The 21,593-nt window shown below is 49.3% G+C and overlaps 1 protein-coding gene across 3 annotated transcripts in view; it reads right to left on the reverse strand.

The window, feature by feature from the left end:
• UBE2L3 (ubiquitin conjugating enzyme E2 L3) overlaps positions 1-10,829 on the reverse strand; it is a 37,406-nt gene extending 26,577 nt beyond the window's left edge. Inside the window, exon 1 of one of the 3 annotated variants that reach the window (XM_079762574.1) lies at positions 10,783-10,829. In XM_079762574.1, the coding sequence (XP_079618700.1) occupies positions 10,783-10,809 (27 nt within the window). In that variant the 5' untranslated portion in view covers positions 10,810-10,829. The other 2 variants (XM_079762577.1, XM_079762576.1) reach the window with 2 other exon arrangements.
• Positions 10,830-21,593: the final 10,764 nt, after the last annotated feature.

The raw sequence follows: 21,593 nt of genomic DNA on the forward strand, positions 1-21,593 counted from the left end.
GTGATGGATCCTTCTGGAAGTTTAGTTGTGCTGATTTTTCTTAACAACAGGTACACAAGTATGAAGCAGACATTTACAAACCATCTCAGAAAGGGCTCAGAGGCTGTTCAACTTCTGAGTTATATACAACCTCTCCATCGCCCCATGAGAGTCAGGTAGCATCCCCTCTTAGAAAGACAGAGAGCAGCGCCATGAGCATTGGCTTTGACATTAGTGACTACTTTGGTGGCAAATGTACCTCCTGGGCTAGGACTTGTCAAAACAGTATTTCACCTCTCTGCTGAACTATGCTAGTAAGAAGTACAAGCAAAATCTGACAAGACCGTCCAGCCCGTATGGCTCAGCAGTTGAGCGCAGACCCATGAATCAAGAGGTCACTGGTCAGGGCACATGCCCAGGTTGTGGGCTCAATCCCAGTAGGAGGCCGTGTAGGAGGCAGCTGATTGATGTTTCTCTCTCATCGATGATTCTCTCTCCCTTCCCTTCCTCTCTCACTAAAATCAATAAAAACATATATGTTTTTAAAAGCTAACAAGATAATGAAGCACAGAAAACTATAATCAACTCAGACCTGGAACTGTTAAAAATAGAACAAAACCCAAACCACCACCTTACCCAAAATGAATCCGACTCTCCACCCTGTCACTCCTTACAAACCAAAGCAGTCATGTGAAAGGCAGGAGTAAGACCCTGAGAGCAGGAAGAGCAGGGCAGTCAGTGAGTGCACCTGGCTCACGGCTGGCCTGTGGATGGCACCCTGTAAGCCTCAGCCTCCTGTCTGTCAGGGGCCTCTAGAAGCTCTGGAATTCTAGAAAGACTGTGGAGCGGCAGGAGGAGAAATGGAACAGCCATCAGAAACAACCTTTTACCTTTTCTGCTTCAAGGCTAAAGAAAAGACAAAACTATTATTTCTGGAACTGCAACTACTCATTCAAGAGTTGCCTTCAAACCCGCCCCCCCCCCCACCCGCCCCAGCTCAGCACCTTTTGCTGCCTTCCATAGCACCTGGGCTCACCGTTGGACACAGCAACTATCACTACCCTGTATGTACATTCAGAACAGGAAGAACAAATACACAGGAAGAGTTTCTGAGACACTGGGAAGACAAATTTTGAATTCCAGAGCCTTTTGATTTTGTTGGAAAAGTAAATGTTTTAAAAACAAAGACATTCATACAGCTGTCTCGGTGAACTTTTCACCTAAGAACAGGTTACTTCAAGAGGTAGGAGAGCACTGCGGGTTAAGAGAATGGGCTCTGCCGAAACCGGTTTGGCTCAGTGGATAGAGCGTCGGTCTGCGGACTGAAAGGTCCCAGGTTCGATTCCGGTCAAGGGCATATACATTGGTTGCGGGCACATCCCTGGTGGGGCGTGTGCAGGAGGCGGCTGGTCGATGTTTCTCTCTCATGGATGTTTCTAGCTCTCTGTCCCTCTCCCTTCCTCTCTGTGAAAAATCAATAAATTAAAAAAAAGAGAGAGAGAGAGAGAATGGACTCTGCCTCGGTGGTGAGGTCATGCAGGCAAGCCTGCCCCTACCTGGCCTCAGCACCACTCCTATCATCCCTCCAAACCTCCTCTCTTGCCAGGCTGCTCTTCTCACTGCCCAATATCTACATGTAACTCGCACTAAATATGTGTCAAGCATTCTTGTAAGCACTAGATGCATATTAACTCTAACCTTCACACACAAATGAAGTAACTAATGTGCAGAGAGGTTAAGTAACTTGCCCAGGTTCACTCAGCTAAGACACTGCAGACTCAGGACTCAAACTCCAGAATCTGAGCTCTTAACCGCTAAGCTGTATTCTCCCTCAATAGCTTTGCCCCTAATAAAAGACCTTCCCCCCCCCCCTTTTTTTAATTGGGAAGAGGATTAAGATTATCTATGCCCTCGAGAACAGACATGAGGAGCCTGGCCAGAGACACACAAGGCAAAAGCCCTCACAAGTGAGAGGCCTGCCGCTTCTCATGGATACTGCAGAGGGGATACACCGGACCCCTCAACTGAAAAGCGATGGCCTCTCTGCCACCTGTCCTTACCCCATCAACATGTCCCTTCATGATGCCCTTCTTGTAGGGGCAGCTCTCCCAGGGGCTGGCTGAAGAGCTCAGCCCTGCCAAGGCAGAGGGAGGGACGGCCCCTAGTCCTGGAGGGCCAAGTGTGCTGGACATGCCAGCCTAGAGTAAAACCAGGCCAGCACCTCAGAGGCTGGCCTAACTAAAACCCAAGGAGGGACAGCACAAGGTCAGAAGCATGCGGCCATATTGGGGGATAGGTAGATTGTGACTGGGGTTCCTCAGGGCATCTCTCATCACCATGGCCCACATCCATTCTCAGGAATGAAAGCTATTTTCAACCTCACTGACTACCAGGCTCCTTTCCTCTTCAATTACCAAAACCCTACTCATTCTGAAAAGCCAGACTGAGTCCCATCTCCTTCTCCATGTCAGAGGGTCTTTCCCTCCCCTGCAGGCCATTGTTCAGTGGGCACATGCATCCAGCATATAGTGGACAGACCAGGATTTCTTTGTTCTAGGTACATGCCCTTCTCCCTTACTGAGCTCAAGGAGGACGTGTCCCTTGAAGCTGAGTCTTGAAAGACAAGAAGTTACCCTGGTGCAGAGAAGAGACAGGGACACCCTCAAGAGACCCAGGGTGCAAAGCGGGATTCCACGGACCAGTGGGAAAAGAAAAGACTGGAAAGACCAGACCTTGAAGAAATACGGTAAGGAATGTGGATTTTTAAATACAGAGTCTTTCACAATTTGGTTCTAATCTCTGAGTAGGGCCTGGACATGTGCACTTCTCTTGGATGCACTGCTGATTAGAGATCATGTGGGACTGAGGACAGAATGACTGGTGAGGAGTAAAAAGAAACCACTAGGAATCTGATGCAGGTTTCCCACCACAAATGGGGATGGATAGCTTGAACTAAGGGAGTGGCAGTGGGGATGGAGAAAAGACAGACAGTAAACAGGGATAAAGGCATATATAGTTCAGCAGAATCTGGCAAATAGCTAGATGTGGGAGAAAAGGCGAGCCAGGCTCCCCCAGGTATTTCCCTGGCAACTGAGTAGACAAGTGGATCAATACCTAAGTAAAGCAAGTCAGAAGCAGGGCACAGGATGAGCTTAGATTTAACCGCTTACAGGTCTATGTGCCATTCAAAGGAAAACTCTCAAGATGGTTGGATAAAGAGTCTGTGCTCAGAAGGGATGTCTTCATGGTTCTATAAGCTTGACTACTGCAGCAAAGAAAACAGAAATATTTAAGCATTCAGTGATACTTCTCAAATGGAATGAGAATATTTTCTAGTGCGCTGGTAAAATAAAACTCGAAGTCAACTTTAGAGTTGTAACAAGATCAGAAAAGGTCCAAGCACTGAGACAAATGTTTTTGTTCTAGTAAAAACCTTAAGGTCCCAAATGTTGCAATAACTTAGTATACTCTTTCCCATTAAAATGTCCCAATTATATATATATATATTTTTATTGATTTCAGAGAGAAAGGGAGAGAGAGAAAGAGATAAAAACATCAATGATGAGAGAGAATCATTGATTGGTTGCCTCCTGCACCCCCACACTGGGGATTGAGCCTGCAACCCGGGCATGTGTCCTGACCTGGAATAGAACCATGACCCTGATTCATAGGTCGACAACCGAGCCACGCTGGCCGGGCCAATTATCTACATTAATAAAAGAGAAAGATGCAAATTGACCGTACCTTCGTGACACCCACCAGCCAATCAGGAGTGTGTATGCAAATTAACCCAACAAAGATGACAGGTTGATTTGCATACACAGGTTCCCAGTGGCCGGAGGCGGGATGCTTGCGTTGTCGCCATGGTGACGACACAGGTGTTTCGCACTGCCCCAGCCGCTCCGGGCCTCTGGGCAGCGTGGGAAGGCAGAAAGGTGGCTCCAGGCCAGAGCAAAGGCTGTGCCGGCAGCCAGGGTAAGGAAGGCCCATTCTGCACGAATCTTTGTGTATCGGGCATCGAGTATTTTAATAGAGACACATTTACAAAGTATATGGTTAAAGAAGGCTGAAATTGTCCCAACTTTCTGGGAAGCATGAATTCAGGATAAAAAAATACAATGCTTTTCTCAATTCCCCAAAACCTAGTGGATTCAGGACACTTACACTGGCAAAGCATCATTTATAAAACTCCCTTTACCTCCTGACATATAAAACACCAGTATCAGACATACTCACTGCTCTATTGTGTTAGTTACCCAACCTCATCTATCTATACCAGGGGTCCTCAAACTTTTTAAACAGGGAGCCAGTTCACTGTCCCTCAGACCGTTGGAGGGCCGGACTATAGTTTTAACCCTTTGCACTCGCTTGCTTTTTTCTCGATTCCTTTATTCTAATGCTAACTGTGTCGAGTCACACTCGACATCCGAGTGCAAAAGGTTAAAAAAACTATGAACAAATTCCTATGCACACTGCACATACCTTATTTTGAAGTAAAAAAACAAAATGGCAAAAACACCCACATGTGGCCCGCGGGCCGTAGTTTGAGGACGCCTGATCTATACTAATAAAAGGGTAATATGCTAATTAGACTGGGAGACCTTCCGGACATCCTTCCAGATGAAGTCATGGTGGCGGGGCCAAGGCAGAGGCAGTTAGGGGCAATCAGGCCAGGAGGGGAGGGCAGTTGGAGGCAAGCAGGCTGGCAGGGGGGGCAGGTTGGGGGCGAGCAGGTAAGCAGGCAGAGTGGTTAGGGGCAATGAGGCAGGCAGACAGGTGAGCAGTTAGGAGCCAGCGGTCCCGGATTGCGAGAGGGGTCCCAGATTGGAGAGGGTGCAGGCCAGGCTGAGGGACACCCCCGCTAGCGCACGAATTTCGTGCACCGGGCCACTAGTAGAATATAAATACCTGTACTCAAAAGCAAACTAGTTCACCCTGACAAGTTTGGCTCAGTGGATAGAGCACAAGCTTGTGGACTGAGGGGCCCCAGGTTCGATTCTAGTCAAAGGGCACATCTCCAGTGGGGGGCATGCAGGAGGCAGCCGATCAATGGTTCTCTCTCATCTTTGATGTTTCTCTCTCACTCTCCCTTCTTCTCTGAAATCAATTTAAAAAATAAAATAAAGATAAAAACTTTAAAAAAAAAAATTTACCCTAGCCAGTTTGGCTCAGTGGATTGAGGGTTGGCCTGTGGACTGAAAGGTCACGGGTTTGATTCCAATTAAGGGCACATGCCCAGGTTGTGGGCTCAATCCCCAGCGGGGATGTACAGGAGGCAGCTGAGCAATGATTCTCTCTCATCATTGATATTCCTATCTCCCTCTTCCTTCCTCTCTGAATCAATAAAAAATACATATTTTTTTAAAAAGCAAACTAGTTCATTAGTGAGTACAATTAATTCTAAGGAATTAACTGTTACTTAGTGACTCCTCTTACTCATTCACAAATGATTATGGATTGAAAGTGTATCAATATGGAGTCCTGAGTAAACATCATTTAAACAGCATTACAAGACTGCTACAGCCTGGCCTGTGTGCTCAGTGGTTGAGTATCGACCTATGAACCAGGAGGTCACAGTTCGATTCCAGGCCAGGGCACATTTCCGGGTGGTGGGCTGGATCCCCAGTAGGGGGTATGTAAGAAGAAACCAATCAATGATTATCTCTCATCATTGATGTTTCTATCTATCTCTCCCTCTCCTTTCCTCTCTGAAATCAATAAATTATATTATTTAAAAAAACGAAAAAAAAAAAAAAAACACAAAAAACACTGCTACAGCCCAGCTGGTTGAGAGTTGAGAGTCAATTCATGAACCAAGAGGTCACTGGTTCGATTCACAATCAGGGTACATGCCCAGATTGTGGGCTCAATCCCCAGTAGGAGGCATGTAGGAGACAGTCGATGTTTCTCATTGATGTTTCTATTCTTCACCTCTCGCTAAAATAAATAAAAACATTAAAAAACAAAACACTGCCACAAATCTCAAATACTCATCTCAACCATTACACAATAAAATGTCACTCCTCTCTTAAATTCACAAATTTCCCCACTGAGAAAGTCCTTCTGGGAAAATACTCAGCTAGAGGGCCCATAGGGGAGATGTGTGCAATTGAGGGCTGAAAATAAATGAGCAAACTGCAATCAATTTCCTTAGCCACACCTTCGGTTTCACTTTTGTAGCTATTTCCCTCCTGATTGCAGCAATAGTTACTATCTGGTTGTTGCCATCAATGCTGAACTCACTGCCTGCACATTAAAATGTATTTAATGTCTTATTAACAATCGTAATTCCTAAAATGGGTTCTGAAAAAGGCTAAAAAAAAAAAAAAAAAAGGCTAACTCTTTTTCATTTCAACCCTTTTCATTGCATGGCACATATAAAACTAATTACTAAAATTCTACAGCACAGCAGAAAGTACATTTTTTGCCGATCTGACAAAAAAATAGGTATAACTGTCATTTTTTTATTTGACAATCTAAGGGAAAAAGAGGTCAGTGTCCCTGACTAAATAATCAGGTATTGCATGCTTTAAAAATTCTTGCAGCACACTAGTGTGCCTCTTGTTGAAAAATGATGCTTTTAGCAAATGTTTTTTTTAAATTAATTCTTTATTATACTCACTTTGCCTAAAATAATTTCTCAGCCCCATACAAGCAAATCACGCTACCTTTAATAATTTGTTTTACACTATCTGCAGACAATAATTGTTACAAAGAAATCTCTAAATCTGTGTCCTGGAAAATAGTTTTTGAGGTAATCTAAAGTTTTTAAAGATGTAATCCACTTGATTATTCAACATGTTTACCTTTTACCACTGAAAATCCCTTTTATTTCCACCCATATATTGACCAAACTGCATCTATCCATCTTCTTTTTTAAACTAAAGAAGCTTAAACACTGCCTCTCAGAGCCAATGATCAACACCATGAAACCATCATTCCCCCACTGAACTGAAAGAATTTCCATCCAGCCCTAGCTGGTTTGGCTCAATTGATAAGAGTGTCGGCCTGCGGACTGAAGGGTCCCAGGTTCGATTCCGGCCAAGTGCACATGCCTGGGTTGTGGGCTCGGTCCCCAGTGGGGAGTGTGCAGGATGCAGTCAATCAATGATTCTCTCTCATCGTTGATGTTTCTATCTTTCTCTCCCTCTCCCTTCCTCTCTAAAATCAATAAAATATATTTTAAAAAGAAAGAAAAATAAAGAATTTCCATCCATAACTCAAGAAACTGCATACCCCTCCAAGCATCCTTGGAGTAAGAAAGTATGACAAGGACAAATATGTGATACCTTAATCAATAAAGAAATAAAAATTAAAAAAAATTAAAATAAAAATAAAAAAAGAAAGTATGACAAGGAGCATGGAATTTGGGATTTGGAGCCAAGGAAATTTAGCATCTCATCTCTCCCCACTCAGGTTTGCTACTCCACCTTGAGCAACACTCAACCTATATCTAAGCCTCAGAATTTTCTCATTTCTAGAATAAAGATGACAATGCACTAACTTTACGTGTTACTAGAAAGAAAGAACTACATAAAGTGTTACTAAAAAGAAAGCCAACAAATCTCCCGGTATTCTATTTTCTTACCTACAAAATGGCACTTAACCCTTTGCACTCGCTTGCTTTTTTCTCGATTCCTTTATTCTAATGCTAACCGTGTTGAGTCACACTCGACATCCAAGTGCAAAAGGTTAATAGGTACTCAGCCAATCCTATATAATAAAAAGGTAATATGCAAATTGACCATCATTCCAACACACAAGATGGCTGCCCCCATGTGGTCAAAGATGGCCGCCACAAGATGGTCAGCAGGGGAGGACAGTTATGGGCGATCAGGCCAGCAGGGGAGGGCAGTTGGGAGGGACCAGGCCTGAAAGGGAGGGCAGTTGGGGGCGATCAGACCTGCAGGGGAGGGCAGTTAGGAGTGACCAGGCTGGCAAGGGAGGGCAGTTAGGGGTGACTGGTCCAGCAGGGGAGGGCAACTGGGGGTGACCAGGCCAGCAGGGGAGGACAGTTAGGGGTGACCAGGCCGGCAGGGGAGCAGTTAGGCGTCGATCAGGTTGGCAGGGGAGTGGTTAGGGGGTGATCTGGCTGGCAGACAGAAGCGATTAGGGGCAATCAGGCAGGCTGGCAAGCGAGCGGTTGGGAGCCAGCAGTCCTGGATTGTGAGAAGGATCCCAGATTGGACAGGGTGCAGGCTGGGCTGAGGGAAACACACACCCCCGTGCACGAATTTCGTGTACCGGGCCTCTAGTGTTACATATTTTTCCTAAGCTCCGATTTGTTTAAACACAAAAAATTTTCAAAAACCATAGTAACTCCCCTCTGAGAACCCCAAATTGGGTCAACTGGGCTAGATTAAGGGATACCATGATGAATTAGGTCAAGATCCCTGCCCTTGAGGAAGTCAGACCCAGTAGGAAAGAAAGTCTAACACAAATCAGATTGTGACAAGTGCTCAAAAAGAAACAGAAAGAAAGTGCTGCAGTAGCATTTGAGATTTTGCTTCCTGGCAACTGTCACTTTTGGCTCAAATAAACTCATAAAAATTTTTCAAATTAAAAAAGAAAGAAAGGAAATGCTGTAGTCACACGGAGAAGGAAACAACTTGATCAGAAGGAGGACCACACACACTTCACTGGAGTCGAACCTGGAACTAACCTGGAAGGGAGGAGAGGCGAAGCAAGGTAGCCTTTCTCAGGTAGAGCAAACAGGTGTGCAAAGGGAGACCACATAACAAGCGAGTAAGAGCAGGAGGCTCTGCAGTCAGAACTGAGATCACAGCTCACTCTCTCTCCCTAATAAAAAAACTTGGGCAAGCCAATGAATCTCGCTGCATTCCATTTTCTCACCTACAGAATGGGAATAACAGTGTTTATTTAACTAGGGATTAAACATGATCATGAATGTGAAGTACAGAGCTGCACAGAGTAAAAGCTTTTTTTTTTTTTTTTTTAAGGTAGCTGCCCGCCAGCGTGGCTCAGTGGTTGAACATGGACCTATGGACCAGATCACGGTTTGATTGCCCTGGTTTCCGGCTCATCGTGCAGGAGGCAGCCGATCAATGATTTTCTCATCATAGATGTTTCTATATCTCTCTCTCCTCTCTGAAATCAGTGAACACATATTTAAACAAACAAACAAATAAATGGTAGCTACTGTGAAGGTGAAAGGTTAGTGGGAAGCCAAGGGGTAAGAGGGGAGACGAAACAGGTAACTTTCCGTCAACCTAAGAAGGGCCTTGCATGCCAAGAAAGAAGTTAGGATTGACTGCTGAAGACAGTGAGTGAGACCACAGAGGTTTCCAATAGGCGTGAAAGGATTCAATACTTGCTTTAGAAAAAGAACTCTGGTGTCCCCGAAGGAGAATCAGGGGAGAGCACTCCGGGAGGCACCGGAGAGATAAGGGTATGAATTCAAGCAATTTCATTACGATTAGGAAGGAAGGCACGCACTCAAATCTTTCTACAGTAAAACTCACAAGGCTTTCATGGCTGAGCGTATTTGGGGAGATGAGGAGGGAAGGAAGTGAATAAGAGCCCTCTCATCGGGATGACTGGGTGCAAAGGTGGTACCACGGACAGAGAGGAGATGAGGGCTATTCTTTTGTGGCCACTTCCAATCGAGTTTTATGAAGTTAAATATCGTCTCCAGCCCTTAGGGAACAAAAGAGAGGACACGTTCTCAGGGAGGGAGGGCCCAGAGGCTGCGCCTCCAAGTTCAATGTCCAGTTCTACCAAGCACTGCTCTGTCCAGGAGGAACCCCAGCTCTTTATAGACCCTCAGGAAGCCAGCTTCTGGGACTTTTTCTTTTTTTTTCTTTTTTTTCCGACCCAGTGCAGCTCCACAACACGACCGGCAGCCGACTCCCAAGCGCTGGCGAGGTCGGCTCTGGAGGACGCCGGCAGACACCCTCGCGAAAGAATGAAGCCGGTTGAGCATCAGTGTTTCTCACCCAAGAAGCCACTGAGCAAGAAAGCACCCCGCTGCATTCAAGATACCAAGTTATTTTTATAAACTTTGGCTGGTTTTGATTCTAACGACTGAAGCCAACCCCCACCGCCACCACCCCCCCCGCCCCCCAAAAAAAATGGCACTTGGCTTCATCAGGGGAAAGGAGACCGGGATGACTAAGTGGTGGGTAGGCAAGGAGACGGGGAAGGAGAACCGCGCCGCGACCGGGGCCGACCCCACGCCTTCCCGGAGTTGGAACCAACCGCCGTTGTGACTCTGCAGTCACCGGGCGACAGTTTACTGGAACCCGGCGCGGTTTCAAACGACCCACCCAAAACCGACCCAACTTTCGTCCCCCGGCATCCTCCTTCCGACCCCAGCCTAAGCCTCCCAGCCTTCCCGAGCTGCGGCCCCGAGAAGAGGGGGTCCGAGCCCGGCCCGCCGAGCCCAAGGGCGGGGCGGCTCCGCGGCGCGGGCTCCCGGCCGGGCTCCAGCGCTCGGGCCTTACCCGCCGGCGCCCGGTTTGGGGCCTCCCGGCCGAGCCCCCACATCAACGCCACTCCCGGTCTGGGAGGCGGGGCACCCGGTTGGGCTCTGGGCAGAGCGGACACCCCGGGCCGGTCTGAGGGGCCGACGGCGGCTCGGAGCGCGGCCTGGCGCTCGAGCCCAGGCTGAGGCCTAAGCGGCCCCCGTTAGCTCCTTCAGCCCGCGCACGGCCCGGGGGGGCGGCGAGGCCACGCAGACTGGGAGGCCAGGCGGCGGTGCCCCGAGGGGTCCCGGCCCACTGCCGGGGCCCCGGGCCCGCGACGCCGCCCCTCGCCCGGCCGGCGCCGGAGAATGGCTTTTACCTTCATCAGCCTCCTGCTGGCCGCCATCTTGGATCTGGTGCTGCTGCTTTCCCAATGTGCATCGCGGCCGGCCGGGCGGCTGGAGCCCGGGCACTTCCTGGAGCGGGGGAGGGGCGGGCGGGGCGGGGCACCGCCTGTGCAAACCGCCTACTGTGTGCCGGCCTCTGGGAGGCCTGGGTGAGCGGAAGCAGGCGGAGCCCTTGTCTTTATGGGGTGCCCCGGCCGATGGCAATTACAAACAGTGCCTGGCATATAGTATGTGCACAGTAAATAGTGGTTGCAAAATATCATTAAATAATGAGAATTATTTCAGGCACTGCTAAGCGCTTTGAAGAAAAGAAAACTGGGTAATAGGAAAGTGATGGTGAGGATCTACTTTTCTTTTCTTTTTTTTTAAATATATTTTATTGACTTTTTACAGAGAGGAAGGGAGAGGGATAGAGAGTTAGAAACATCAATGAGAGAGAAACATCGATCAGCTGCCTCCTGCACACCCCCCACTGGGGATGTGCCCACAACCAAGGCACAAGCCCTCCACCGGAATGGAACCTGGGACCCTTCAGTCCGCAGGCGGAAGCTCTATCCACGGAGCCAAACCGGTTTCGGCAGGATCTACTTTTCATTGGGAAGGGAAAAAAAAAAACCTCACTGAGGAAATAGTATAAATAGTAATAGTTAACACTGGTTACCATTAAGAGCCCCATTCGTGGGAAACAGAAGCATGAAGAAGCCCGATGATTTGCCCAAGGTCATGCAGCAGGCTAGGAGCAGAGTCCTGTCCACAGCCAATGGTGGGACCAGAAGGATGGGAAGGAGCCCCTGGGAGGTTTGGAGGAAAATGTTTCAAGCAGGAGCAATGGCACTGGCAAGGACCATGAGGCTGTCTGGGTGGTCGTTGGCCAAAATGGAGTGAGAAGGATTAGAGGGTGTGAGGGAGGCAAGTGATAGACTAGGGACGGCCTTGTAGGAACAGGAGGGATTTGACTTTTCTTCTGTGTGCTGTGAGAGCCCCTTGATGGATGTGGGTAGCAACCAAATAGTCAGACGCAGGTGTTTCAGGAGAGTATTCTGATTGGAGAATGGAAGTAGGTAGGAGGATAAGAAGGGGATGAGGGGGCCTTTGGAAGCCTGTTGCAGCCATCCAGGCAAAGCGGCGATGGTGGCTTGGATCTCAGGTGGCAATGCAGGCAAAGAGAAGTTACAGCTTCAGAACACGTGTAGGCCTTGTGAACGAGCCCTCTCATCCTTCTCCATTCTTTTTTTTTTTTTTTAATATATTCTATTGATCCTTTACAGAGAGGAAGGGAGAGGAACAGAGAGCCAGAAACATCGATGAGAGAGAAACATAGATCAGCCACCTCCTGCACACCCCCCACTGGGGACGCGCCCGCAACTAAGGTACATGCCCCCGACCGGAATCGAACCTGGGACCCTCCAGTCCACAGGCCGACGCTCCATCCACTGAGCCAAACCGGCCAGGGCCCTTCTCCATTCTAAGAGCAATCAGTTTCCCAGGAAAGGAGAGGAGTCAAGGGCACTGGAAATATATAGGCTGGAATAGAACTGGCCTCCTACATAGCATCCTGGAAGCCCAGCCTTGACCCTACGAGGGAGTGTGGGACAGACTAGATGACAACCTCATGCTTTTATCTTCCCCCCAGAGCCAGCACACAGTGGGTGCTCAATAAACATTTGGCAATTGTATGAGGGACTCCTTCATCTACCTTCTGAGAGCCATGGAGGTCTTGGAATTCTGGCCTGAGGAATAACTCCATGATCCTATTGTGTGCACTGGGCCTGGGGCCTAGTGGGCTCAGATGGGAGAAAGAACACAGCTTTATTGGGAACTGCTTCCCCTGTGGAGAACCAAAGAGGGAAAGGGATCCTGCTCTGAAGAATTTCAAGCCAGTTGAGGAAGCACAATGCATACTCTTTTTTTAAAAATATATATATATGTTTTTATTGATTTTATAGAGAGAGGAAGGGAGAGGGATAGAGAGAGAAACATCGATGAAAGAGAAATATCGATTGACTGTCTCCCGCACGCCCCCACTGGGGATTGAACCTGAAACACAAGCATGTGCCCTGGCTGGGAATTGAACCTGTAGCCTCTTGGTTAATGGGTCAACACTCAACCCCTGAGCCACACAGGCCGGACACAATGCATACTCTTAACCTCAACAAGCTAAACTGGAATAGAGGCTGGGATCTGGAGAGGTCAAGTGCCAAGAACTAACCTTTGCTGTGGCATCATCCTGTATCCTCACCGCTGCCCTGCAAAATGGCTTCCTTGCACATACTTTGCAGGTGGGGAACCGAGGCCTTGAGCAGCAGGGGTAAATAAGCACGCAGTAAATATACCCGTCCCAGTGAAAAGCTGCCTGGTCGTTGGGGTCCCTCTCCTGCTCTGGTTTCTGGTCACACCAGCTCCACCCTTCACTGAGCTAACCCTGGTCATTCAGACCTGACTTTCTAAATTTTATCCTCACCTGAGGATATGTTCATTGATTTTAGAGAGAGAGGAAGGGAAAGAGGAAGAGAGAAACATCTATGTGAGAGAGAAGCATCAATCGGTTGCCTCCCATCAACTCCCCCACCAGAGATTGAACCTACAATCTAGGTATGTGCCCTGACCCGAAATCAAACCTGCAGTCTTTTGGTGTGCATAATGATCCTCCAAGTGAGCCACCCTGCTCCATGGTTGGAGTGTTGGCCCGTGTACCAAAGTGTCTCCGGTTAGATTCCCAGTCAAGGGCATGTACTTTGGTTGCAGGTTCAATCTCCAGCCTCTGTTGGGGTGCATGCAGGAGGCAACCAATCTCTCTTTCATCACGACGTTTCTCTCTCTCTATCACCTCCTCTTCCCTTCCCCCTCTTTTCCACTCTCTCTATAAAGCAATGGAGCCCGGCCAGCGTGGCTCAGTGGTTGAGCATCGCCCTATGAACCAGGAGGTCAAGGTTTGATTCCTAGTCGGGGCACATGCCCAGGTTGTGGGCTTGGTCCCCAGTGTGGGGTGTGCAGGAGGCAGCTGATCAATGATTCTCTCCATTGATGTTTCTATCTCTTTCTCCCCCTCCCTTCCTCTCTGAAATCAATAAAAATATATTTAAATCCTATATAATAAAAGGCTGATATGCAAATTGACCGAACGGCAGAACGACTGGTCGCTATGATGGACACTGACCACCAGGGGGCAGATGCTCAACACTGGAGGAGCTCTGCTCAACCAGAAGCCGGGCTCACGGCTGGTGAGCGCAGCAGGGGTTGCGGGAGCCTCTCCCGCCTCTGCAGCAGCGCTAAGGATGTCCAACTGACAGCTTAGGCCTGCTCCCTGTCATCAATCGGACATCCCCCGAGGGCTCCTGCACTGCGAGAGGGTGCAGGCCAGGCTGAGAGACCCCTGAGTGCACGAATTTCACACACCAGGCCTTTAGTAAATAAATAAATAGCAATGGAAAAAATATCCTCTCAGGTGAGGATTAATTTTTTTTAAAAGCCCTAGCTGGTTTTACTCAGTGGATAGAGCCCACAGACTACAAGGTCCCGAGTTTGATTCTGTTTAAGGGCATGTACCTCGGTTGCAGGCTCTTGCAGGCTTGATCCCCAACTCTGGTCCAGGCTCATGTAGGAGGCAACCAATCAATGTGATGTGTCTCTCACATCAGTGTTTCTCTCTGTGTCTCTGAAACTCAATGGAAAAATATCCCTGCGTGAGGATTAACAACAACAACAAAAAAGTGGCCTCTACCCTGGCTGGGTGGCTCCGTTGGTTGGAGCATTGTCCCGTGCACCAGAGATTGCGGGTTTGATTCCCAGTCAGGACACATGTGTAGGTTGCAGGTTCTATCCCTGGTTGGGGCAGTTACAGGAGCAACTGATACATGCTCCTCTCTCACATCCATGCCCCTCTCTCTCTTTTCCTTCCTCCTTCTCTAAAAAAATCAATTTTAAAAAACACCATATCCTCCAGTGAGGAGTAAAAAAACATTTTTAAATTTTTTTTTATTGATTTCAGAGAGGAAGGGAGAGAGAGAAACATCAATGATGAGAAAGAATCATTGATTGGCTGCCTCCTGCACACCCCTCACTGGGGATTGAGCCCACCATTCAGGCATGTGCCCTGACCGGGAATTGAAACGTAACATCCTGGTTTACAGGTCGACACTCCACCACTGAGCCACACTGGCCTGGCAAAGGAAACATGTTTAAGTGGCTTCTTCCTCCTCCTCCTGGATTCCAGGCCCTTCTGCTCAAACTTCCCACACGCTGCTCCTTTCTCCAATCAGCACAGAGTCCCAGGTGCTCACAAGCTGGGTTCAGAGAGGGAGATACAAAGGTGGCACCTTCCCTCCAGGGTCTGGCAGCACCAAAGAAAATGACAGAAGGTTCGAGGGCTTGATGAGTTGTGTAGGCTCGGAGGAGGGGCCTGACAGAGGCTGGTGGAGGGGCCCGGGGTGAAGGAGTTCTACAGCACCAGAGAGGACAGGAGACACGGCAGGGGAGAGAACGTGTGCCTCTGTAAAGAAAGGAAATTGGCGCCCTCACCGGTTTGGCTCAGTGCATAGAGCCTCAGCCCACGGACTGAAGGGTCCCATCCTGGGTTCGATTCTGGTCAAGGGCATGTACCTTGGTTGTGAGCTCAATCCCCGGTAGGGGGCGTGCAGGAGGCAGCTGATCGGTGTTTCTAACTGTCTACCTCTCTCCCTTCCTCTCTGTAAAATCAATAAAAATGTATTTAAAAAAAAGAAAGGAAATTGGCAAGGGGCACTCACACTCGGTACGTTTGACTGTGTGGCCCTGACTGGTTTGGCTCAGTGGATAGAGCGTCAGCCTGCGGACTGAAAGGTCCCAGGTTCGATTCCGGTCAAGGGCATGTACCTTGGTTGCAGGCACATCCCCATTGGGGGGTGTGCAGGAGGCAGCTGATCGATGTTTCTCTCTCATTGATGTTTCTAACTCTCTATCCCTCTCCCTTCCTCTCTGTAAAAAATCAATAAAATATATATATTTTTTAAAAAGTTTGACTGCGTGCCTGCCACTGGGCACTGGACATCGGCACCCACCACTAGGTGCGTTAGTGCCACAGAGCAGAGCTAAGATATTCTCTTCCCCGGATGAAGAAACGGAGGCCCTGAGAAAGGGGCTTGCCTGGCATCACCCAGCGTGGAAGTGAGGTTCCACGAGGTAGACCCCTATCTGGCCCATGCTGGCGAGGCTCTGTCTTGTCCTCCCTCTGCTGGCCTAAAGCTCCATGTCCTGCATCCCTCCCACGAGCCCCTGCTCCCTCCTCACCGCACCCCTGCCTCTGAGCATGCTGCTCCCTCGCCTGTGATGCCTTTGTCATTCCCTCCCCCTAACACCCCCTTACCCATCTGTCAAGTGCTAGTCATTCTTAAGGACTCACCTTACCACGCTTGCTGGGGGAACTTGACAGCTTGCTGGGTGCTGGGCTGAGTGCAAACGCACAAGCATCAACTACGCTGACCGCCCTCTGAATTCAGAATGCCATCAGTCCCGTTTACAGAGGAAGAAACTGAGGCGCAAGGGACCAATCCACTTGTCCTCAGTCACCCAGCTGGTCAGAGACTGGAGCCCAAGTCTGCAGTTGGCCTGGGGGGTGGTAAACCGAGATCTGGGAGACTCAACTGACCTATGGGCTCCCTCCTTCCCTCCTACTCTCCCCTCTCCTTCCCTCCTTCCCTCTCTCCCTCTTTCCCTCCCATTCCCCCTCCTTCTGTTCTATCTTCCTTGCTCCCTCATTCCTTCCTCCCTTCAGCAAACCGCCATTGGAGGTTCTCTGTGTTCGAAGAATGAAGAAATTAACTCGATGCCTGGCCCCACCCCACTCTGGCCAGGTTGGGCACTCAACAAACAGTTGATAAAGGACTGCCCCCCTGATCCCATAGCAACAGCTAAATGACTGGACAGGCTGGCCAGCGTGGCTCAGTGGTTGAGTGTCAACCTAGGAACCAGGAGGTCACGGTTTGATTCCCAGGATCGATGATTGTCATCATTGATATTGATGTTTCTCTCTCTCTCTCTCTCTCTCTCTCTCTCTCCCTCGCCCTCGCCCTCGCCCTCTCCCTCTCCCTCTCCCTCTCCCTCTCCCTCTCCTTCTCCCTTCCTCTCTGAAATCAATAAAAATACTTTTTTTAAATAATGAAGTAAATGACTGGACAAACAATAAATATTGCCACTGATGTTAGTGGGAGGTAGGCAAGGCCTCACACTTCAGGCGGCAGAGAAAGGAGGGTGAGTGGCATAGGCCCAGAGGGGAGAGAAGTGGATATGGCAGAAGATGGAAGCTAGGTCTGTCCTGGCAGCCCTGGGTCGCTGGAAAACTGTGATGCTCTCAACAGCAACAGGGTCCTCAGGAAGTCGCAGCCATTTGCCCGAGGACTTGGGGATGACCATTACCCTCCAGCTGCCAGAGCCAGTGGGCCAGGTTATGTGGCACCAGCTCAGACCCCAGACTTGGGTCACCCGGGCCTGGGCACGAGTCCTTGTGTGACCCTGGGCGGTTTCCTTGTCTGCAGAGGACAGTGCCAGCCTCCCTGGCTGTAGTAGGGACACAGGGACAAGGCATAGAAAGTACAGGAGGGGGCAGGCTGGCCACCCACAGAGGCACATGCCTGAGGAGCGAGGCCAGGGCTGCCAGGGCGAGAGGCCAGCCCAGCAGGCCAGGGGCCCCAGCCAGCGAGCTAACAGCTGGCACACAGTGCCATCCCCTGCCCCAGAGGACATGGATGGTCTAGAGCAGGGCCCACAAAGTGGAGGCAGAGAGCAGCAAGGTCCTTCTCCACACCCAGCCCCACCCAGGAAGGGGCAGTGCTGGGATGCCAGTCCTCCCCATGACCTCGAGTGCTAAGGCCCGATTGGGATCCTGCTAAGGGACCCTTCCTCTTCCAGCTCCAGTTTCTCCTTAGGCAAAGGAGAACCGTGGCAGAACTGTGAGGAGTCAATGCCAGAGGAGGGTGGGCCCGCACTGGGCAGGGTGCGCAGGGGAGAGGGCCGGTGCTGGCAGCCAGCGGGTCTTTGCAGGTCCCTCTGCCTGAAATCTCAGGTCTGGGCAGACCTCACGCACTCTCCTACCTCAGTTCTCAGGAGCCTGCTCTGATGAGCTTCTTCTCCCTGTTAGCACCACCCCCTCACTCACAGCACTTGCCCAAGCTCCGACTGCACCGCGTCCCTTTGCCCTATTTGTGTGTAACCCCTGTGTCCTCCCTTAGACTGTAAACTCCAGGAGCACAGAGGTCACATCTAGCCTGTCCACCTCTGTCTTGTTTTGGTCATGTATTTATTTATTTAAAATATATTTTTATTGATTTCACAGAGGAAGGAAGAGGGAGAGAGGGTAGACCATCAATGATGAGAGAGAATCATTGATGGGCTGCCTCCTGCATGGCCCCTACTGGGGACGAAAGCCACAACCTGGGCATGTGCCCTTTGACCGGAATTGAACCCGGGACCCTTCGGTCTGCAGGCCGACATTCTAGCCACTGAACCAAACCAGCTAGGGCTGGTCATGTATTTATTGAGCATCTACCATGTGCCAGGCACTGCTCCAGATGCTGAGGCCACCTCAGAGAACAGACAAAAAAAACACATTGACCCAAAAAGAAGGGAAGTGGAGTAGAACGCTGGGGCTACTGTAGCTGTAGAGGTTAGGAAACTTAAAACCTTTTTCTGTGCCCATGGCTCAGTGGTTGAGTGTTGACCTATGAACCAAGAGCTCAATCCCTAGTAGGGGGTATGCAGGAGGAAGCCAGTTGATGTTTCTCTCTCATCACTGATGTTTCTATCTCTCTCTCCCTCTCCCTTCTTCTCTGAAATCAATAAAAATATATATTTTTAAAAACCAAAAACCGCCCTAACCAGTTTGGCTCAGTGGATAGAGCATCAGCCTGCAGACTCAAGGGTCCCAGGTTCGATTCCGGTCAAGGGCATGTACCTTGCTTGGTTGCTGGCACATACCAGTGGGGAGTATGCAGGAGGCAGCTGATCGATGTTTCTCTCTCATCGATGTTTCTAACTCTCTATCCCTCTCCCTTCCTCTCTGTAAAAAATCAATAAAAAATATATATTTTAAAAAAAACAACCTTTTTTTAAAAATATATATTTTATTGATTTTTTACAGAGAGGAAAGGAGAGGGATAGAGAGTTAGAAACATCGATGAGAGAGAAACATCGATCAGCTGCCTCCTGAACACCTCCTACTGGGGATGTGCCTGCAACCAAGGTACATGCCCTTGACTGGAATCGAACCTGGGACCTTTCAGTCCGCAGGCCGACGCTCTAGCCACTGAGCCAAACCGGTTTCAGCTAAAAAAAAAAACAATCTTTTTGTGGGTCCTCAGAATGGAGCCCACAGCCCTCATCAAGGCCAGGCGAGCCAGGAGCCCTGGTGGGGGCCGGAGCAGGAAGCAACTCATCTATGTGTTTCTCTTACAATGATTTTTTTTCTCTCTGTTTTTCCCCTCTCTCTTCCACCCTCTCTAAAAACTCAATGGAAAAATATCCTTGGGTGAGGATTAACAAAATAAAAATAAAAAATTAGACCTAGCCGTTTTGCTCAGTGGATAGAGCATCAGCCTGCGGAAGGAAGGATCTCTGGTTCAATTCTGGTCAAGGGCACATGCCTGGGTTGCAGGCTCATCCCCAGTAGAGGGCGTGCAGGAGGCAGCTGATCAATGATTCTCTCTCATCATTGATGTTTCTACCTCTCTCCCCCTCTCTGAAATCAATAAAAAAAAATATTTTTAAAAATGTTTTTAAATAATGTATGGCAAGCACTGTGACACCTAGCAGGTCCTTGATCTGCCCTGGACATTGTTGTTATTTTTAAAAAAATATATTTGTATTGATTTCAGAGAGGAAGGGAAAGGGATAGAGAGAGATAGAAACATCAATGGTGAGAGAGAATCATTGATCTGCTGCCTCCTGCATGCCCCCTACTGGGGATCAATCCCACAACCTGGGCATGTGCTCTGACTGGTAATCGAATCATAACCTCCTGTTTCATAGGTGGACACTCAACCACTGAGCATGCCAGCCGGGCTTGTTGTTATTTTAGTATCAGGCATGGTTGGCATCCCAGGGAGGGGGAACAACAGAGGTCCTTGAGCCACGAGTATTCTTTAAACTCCTGGAAGGAGCTCGTGAGGGTCCAGTGGGAAGATAAGAACTTACCCAAACTTGGGTGCCGCTCCTACTGAACACCCAGCCCTCAGCTGAGAGAGCCCTGGTGTCCCTCCAACTCTGGAAGGCTGGTGCTACCCACACACACGTTGTATGAAAGCTGGGAGAGGTGAAGTGACCAGCCAAGGTTCCTCAGTCAAAAAGTGGCAGTCCCATAGAGCGTCGGCCCTCGGACTGAAAGGTCCCGGGTTCGATTCCGGTCAAGGGCATGTACCTTGGTTGCGGGCACATCCCCAGTGGGAGGTGTGCAGCAGGCAGCTGGTCGATGTTTCTCTCTCATCGATGTTTCTAACTCTCTATTCCTCTCCCTTCCTCTCTGTAAAAAATCAATAAAATATATTTTAAAAAAAAAAAGAAAAAAGAAGGAATTCTTACCATTTGCAGCAGCATGGATGGACCTGGAGAGCATTATGCTAAGTGAAATAAGCCAGGCAGTGAAAGAACAATACCACATGATCTCACTCATTTATGGAAAATAAATAACATTATAACCTGATGAACAAAAAGATAGACACAGAGTCAGAGAAGTATCGAACAGACTGTCAAATTACAGCGGGAAGGCTGGGGAGTGTTGGGGGGGCCGGTAAGAGATCAACCAAAGGACTTCTATGCATGCATATAAGCATAACCAATGGACACAAGACACTGGGGGGCGGGGCATGTGCTGGGAGGGTAGGGGAGGGGCCGGGGGAAGGTCAATGGAGGGAAAAAAAGGAGACATATATACTGCTATTTGTAATACTTTAAACAATAAAAAAATACAAAATAAATAAATAGTAAATGGAATCATAAAAAAAAGTGGCCGCCCCTGAGCATCCCACCTGCCCTGGGGCATCCCGGAGTGAGTCCAGGGAGCACAGCGAGTACCTGCTCTGCTTCCACCATGGCAGCCCTGCCCAGTCTCAGCCAGACCCCTGCCTTGCAGTCTTCGGGTGCTTTCCCTGCCAAAAAGGGATGTGGATGAAAATGAGTGAGTTGCCAACCAGAGCTCTGCTCTGTTCTGGGCGCTTTGTGCTCTCACCGCATTGAAGCCTCACACACAGAGGAGAGGGATGCTCAGAGAGGCCAGGGAACTCTGGGAGGTCACACAGCCCAGAAAGTGGCTGCATGATTGCCCCATGTCACAGAGGAGGACATGAAAGTGGCACAAGAAGCTGAAGGACTGTTTGACTCCAGGGGTCCTCCAGCCTTAACCAGCTAATCACACCACCCTTGGAGAACCATGGGAAGTTCTCTGGTCTGGCTGTTTCCAGGGAGGTGGTGTGGGTGCGGACCCAGCTGGGCCTAGAGGGGCTCCTGGCTTTACCTTTTCTAGAAGCAGGCAGCCCCAGGCACTCTTGGTCCACCCAAAGGGCAGACGGGCCCCCATGCAGCCGCATTCTCTCACTTCCCACCCTGCCTCTCGAACTGGCCAGCACAACACTCCTGGTTCCACTTGACCCTCCTTCTTCTGCAGATGCAGAATGTGACTCCCGCTGGGAGCAAGGCTGGGGAGGGGCCCTCAAAGCTGCAACCCTGAGAATAATGGGTGGGTAGAGTCAGAGTGCCCATGGACTCTAGAAGCAGGATTTTGCAGGTCAGGACTTGGGTCCTTCAAGAAGCCTTCTCCTGT

The sequence above is a fragment of the Cnephaeus nilssonii genome (assembly GCF_951640355.1).
Source record: "Cnephaeus nilssonii genome assembly, chromosome: 22".
In the NCBI taxonomy this organism is placed as follows: Eukaryota; Metazoa; Chordata; class Mammalia; order Chiroptera; family Vespertilionidae; genus Cnephaeus; species Cnephaeus nilssonii.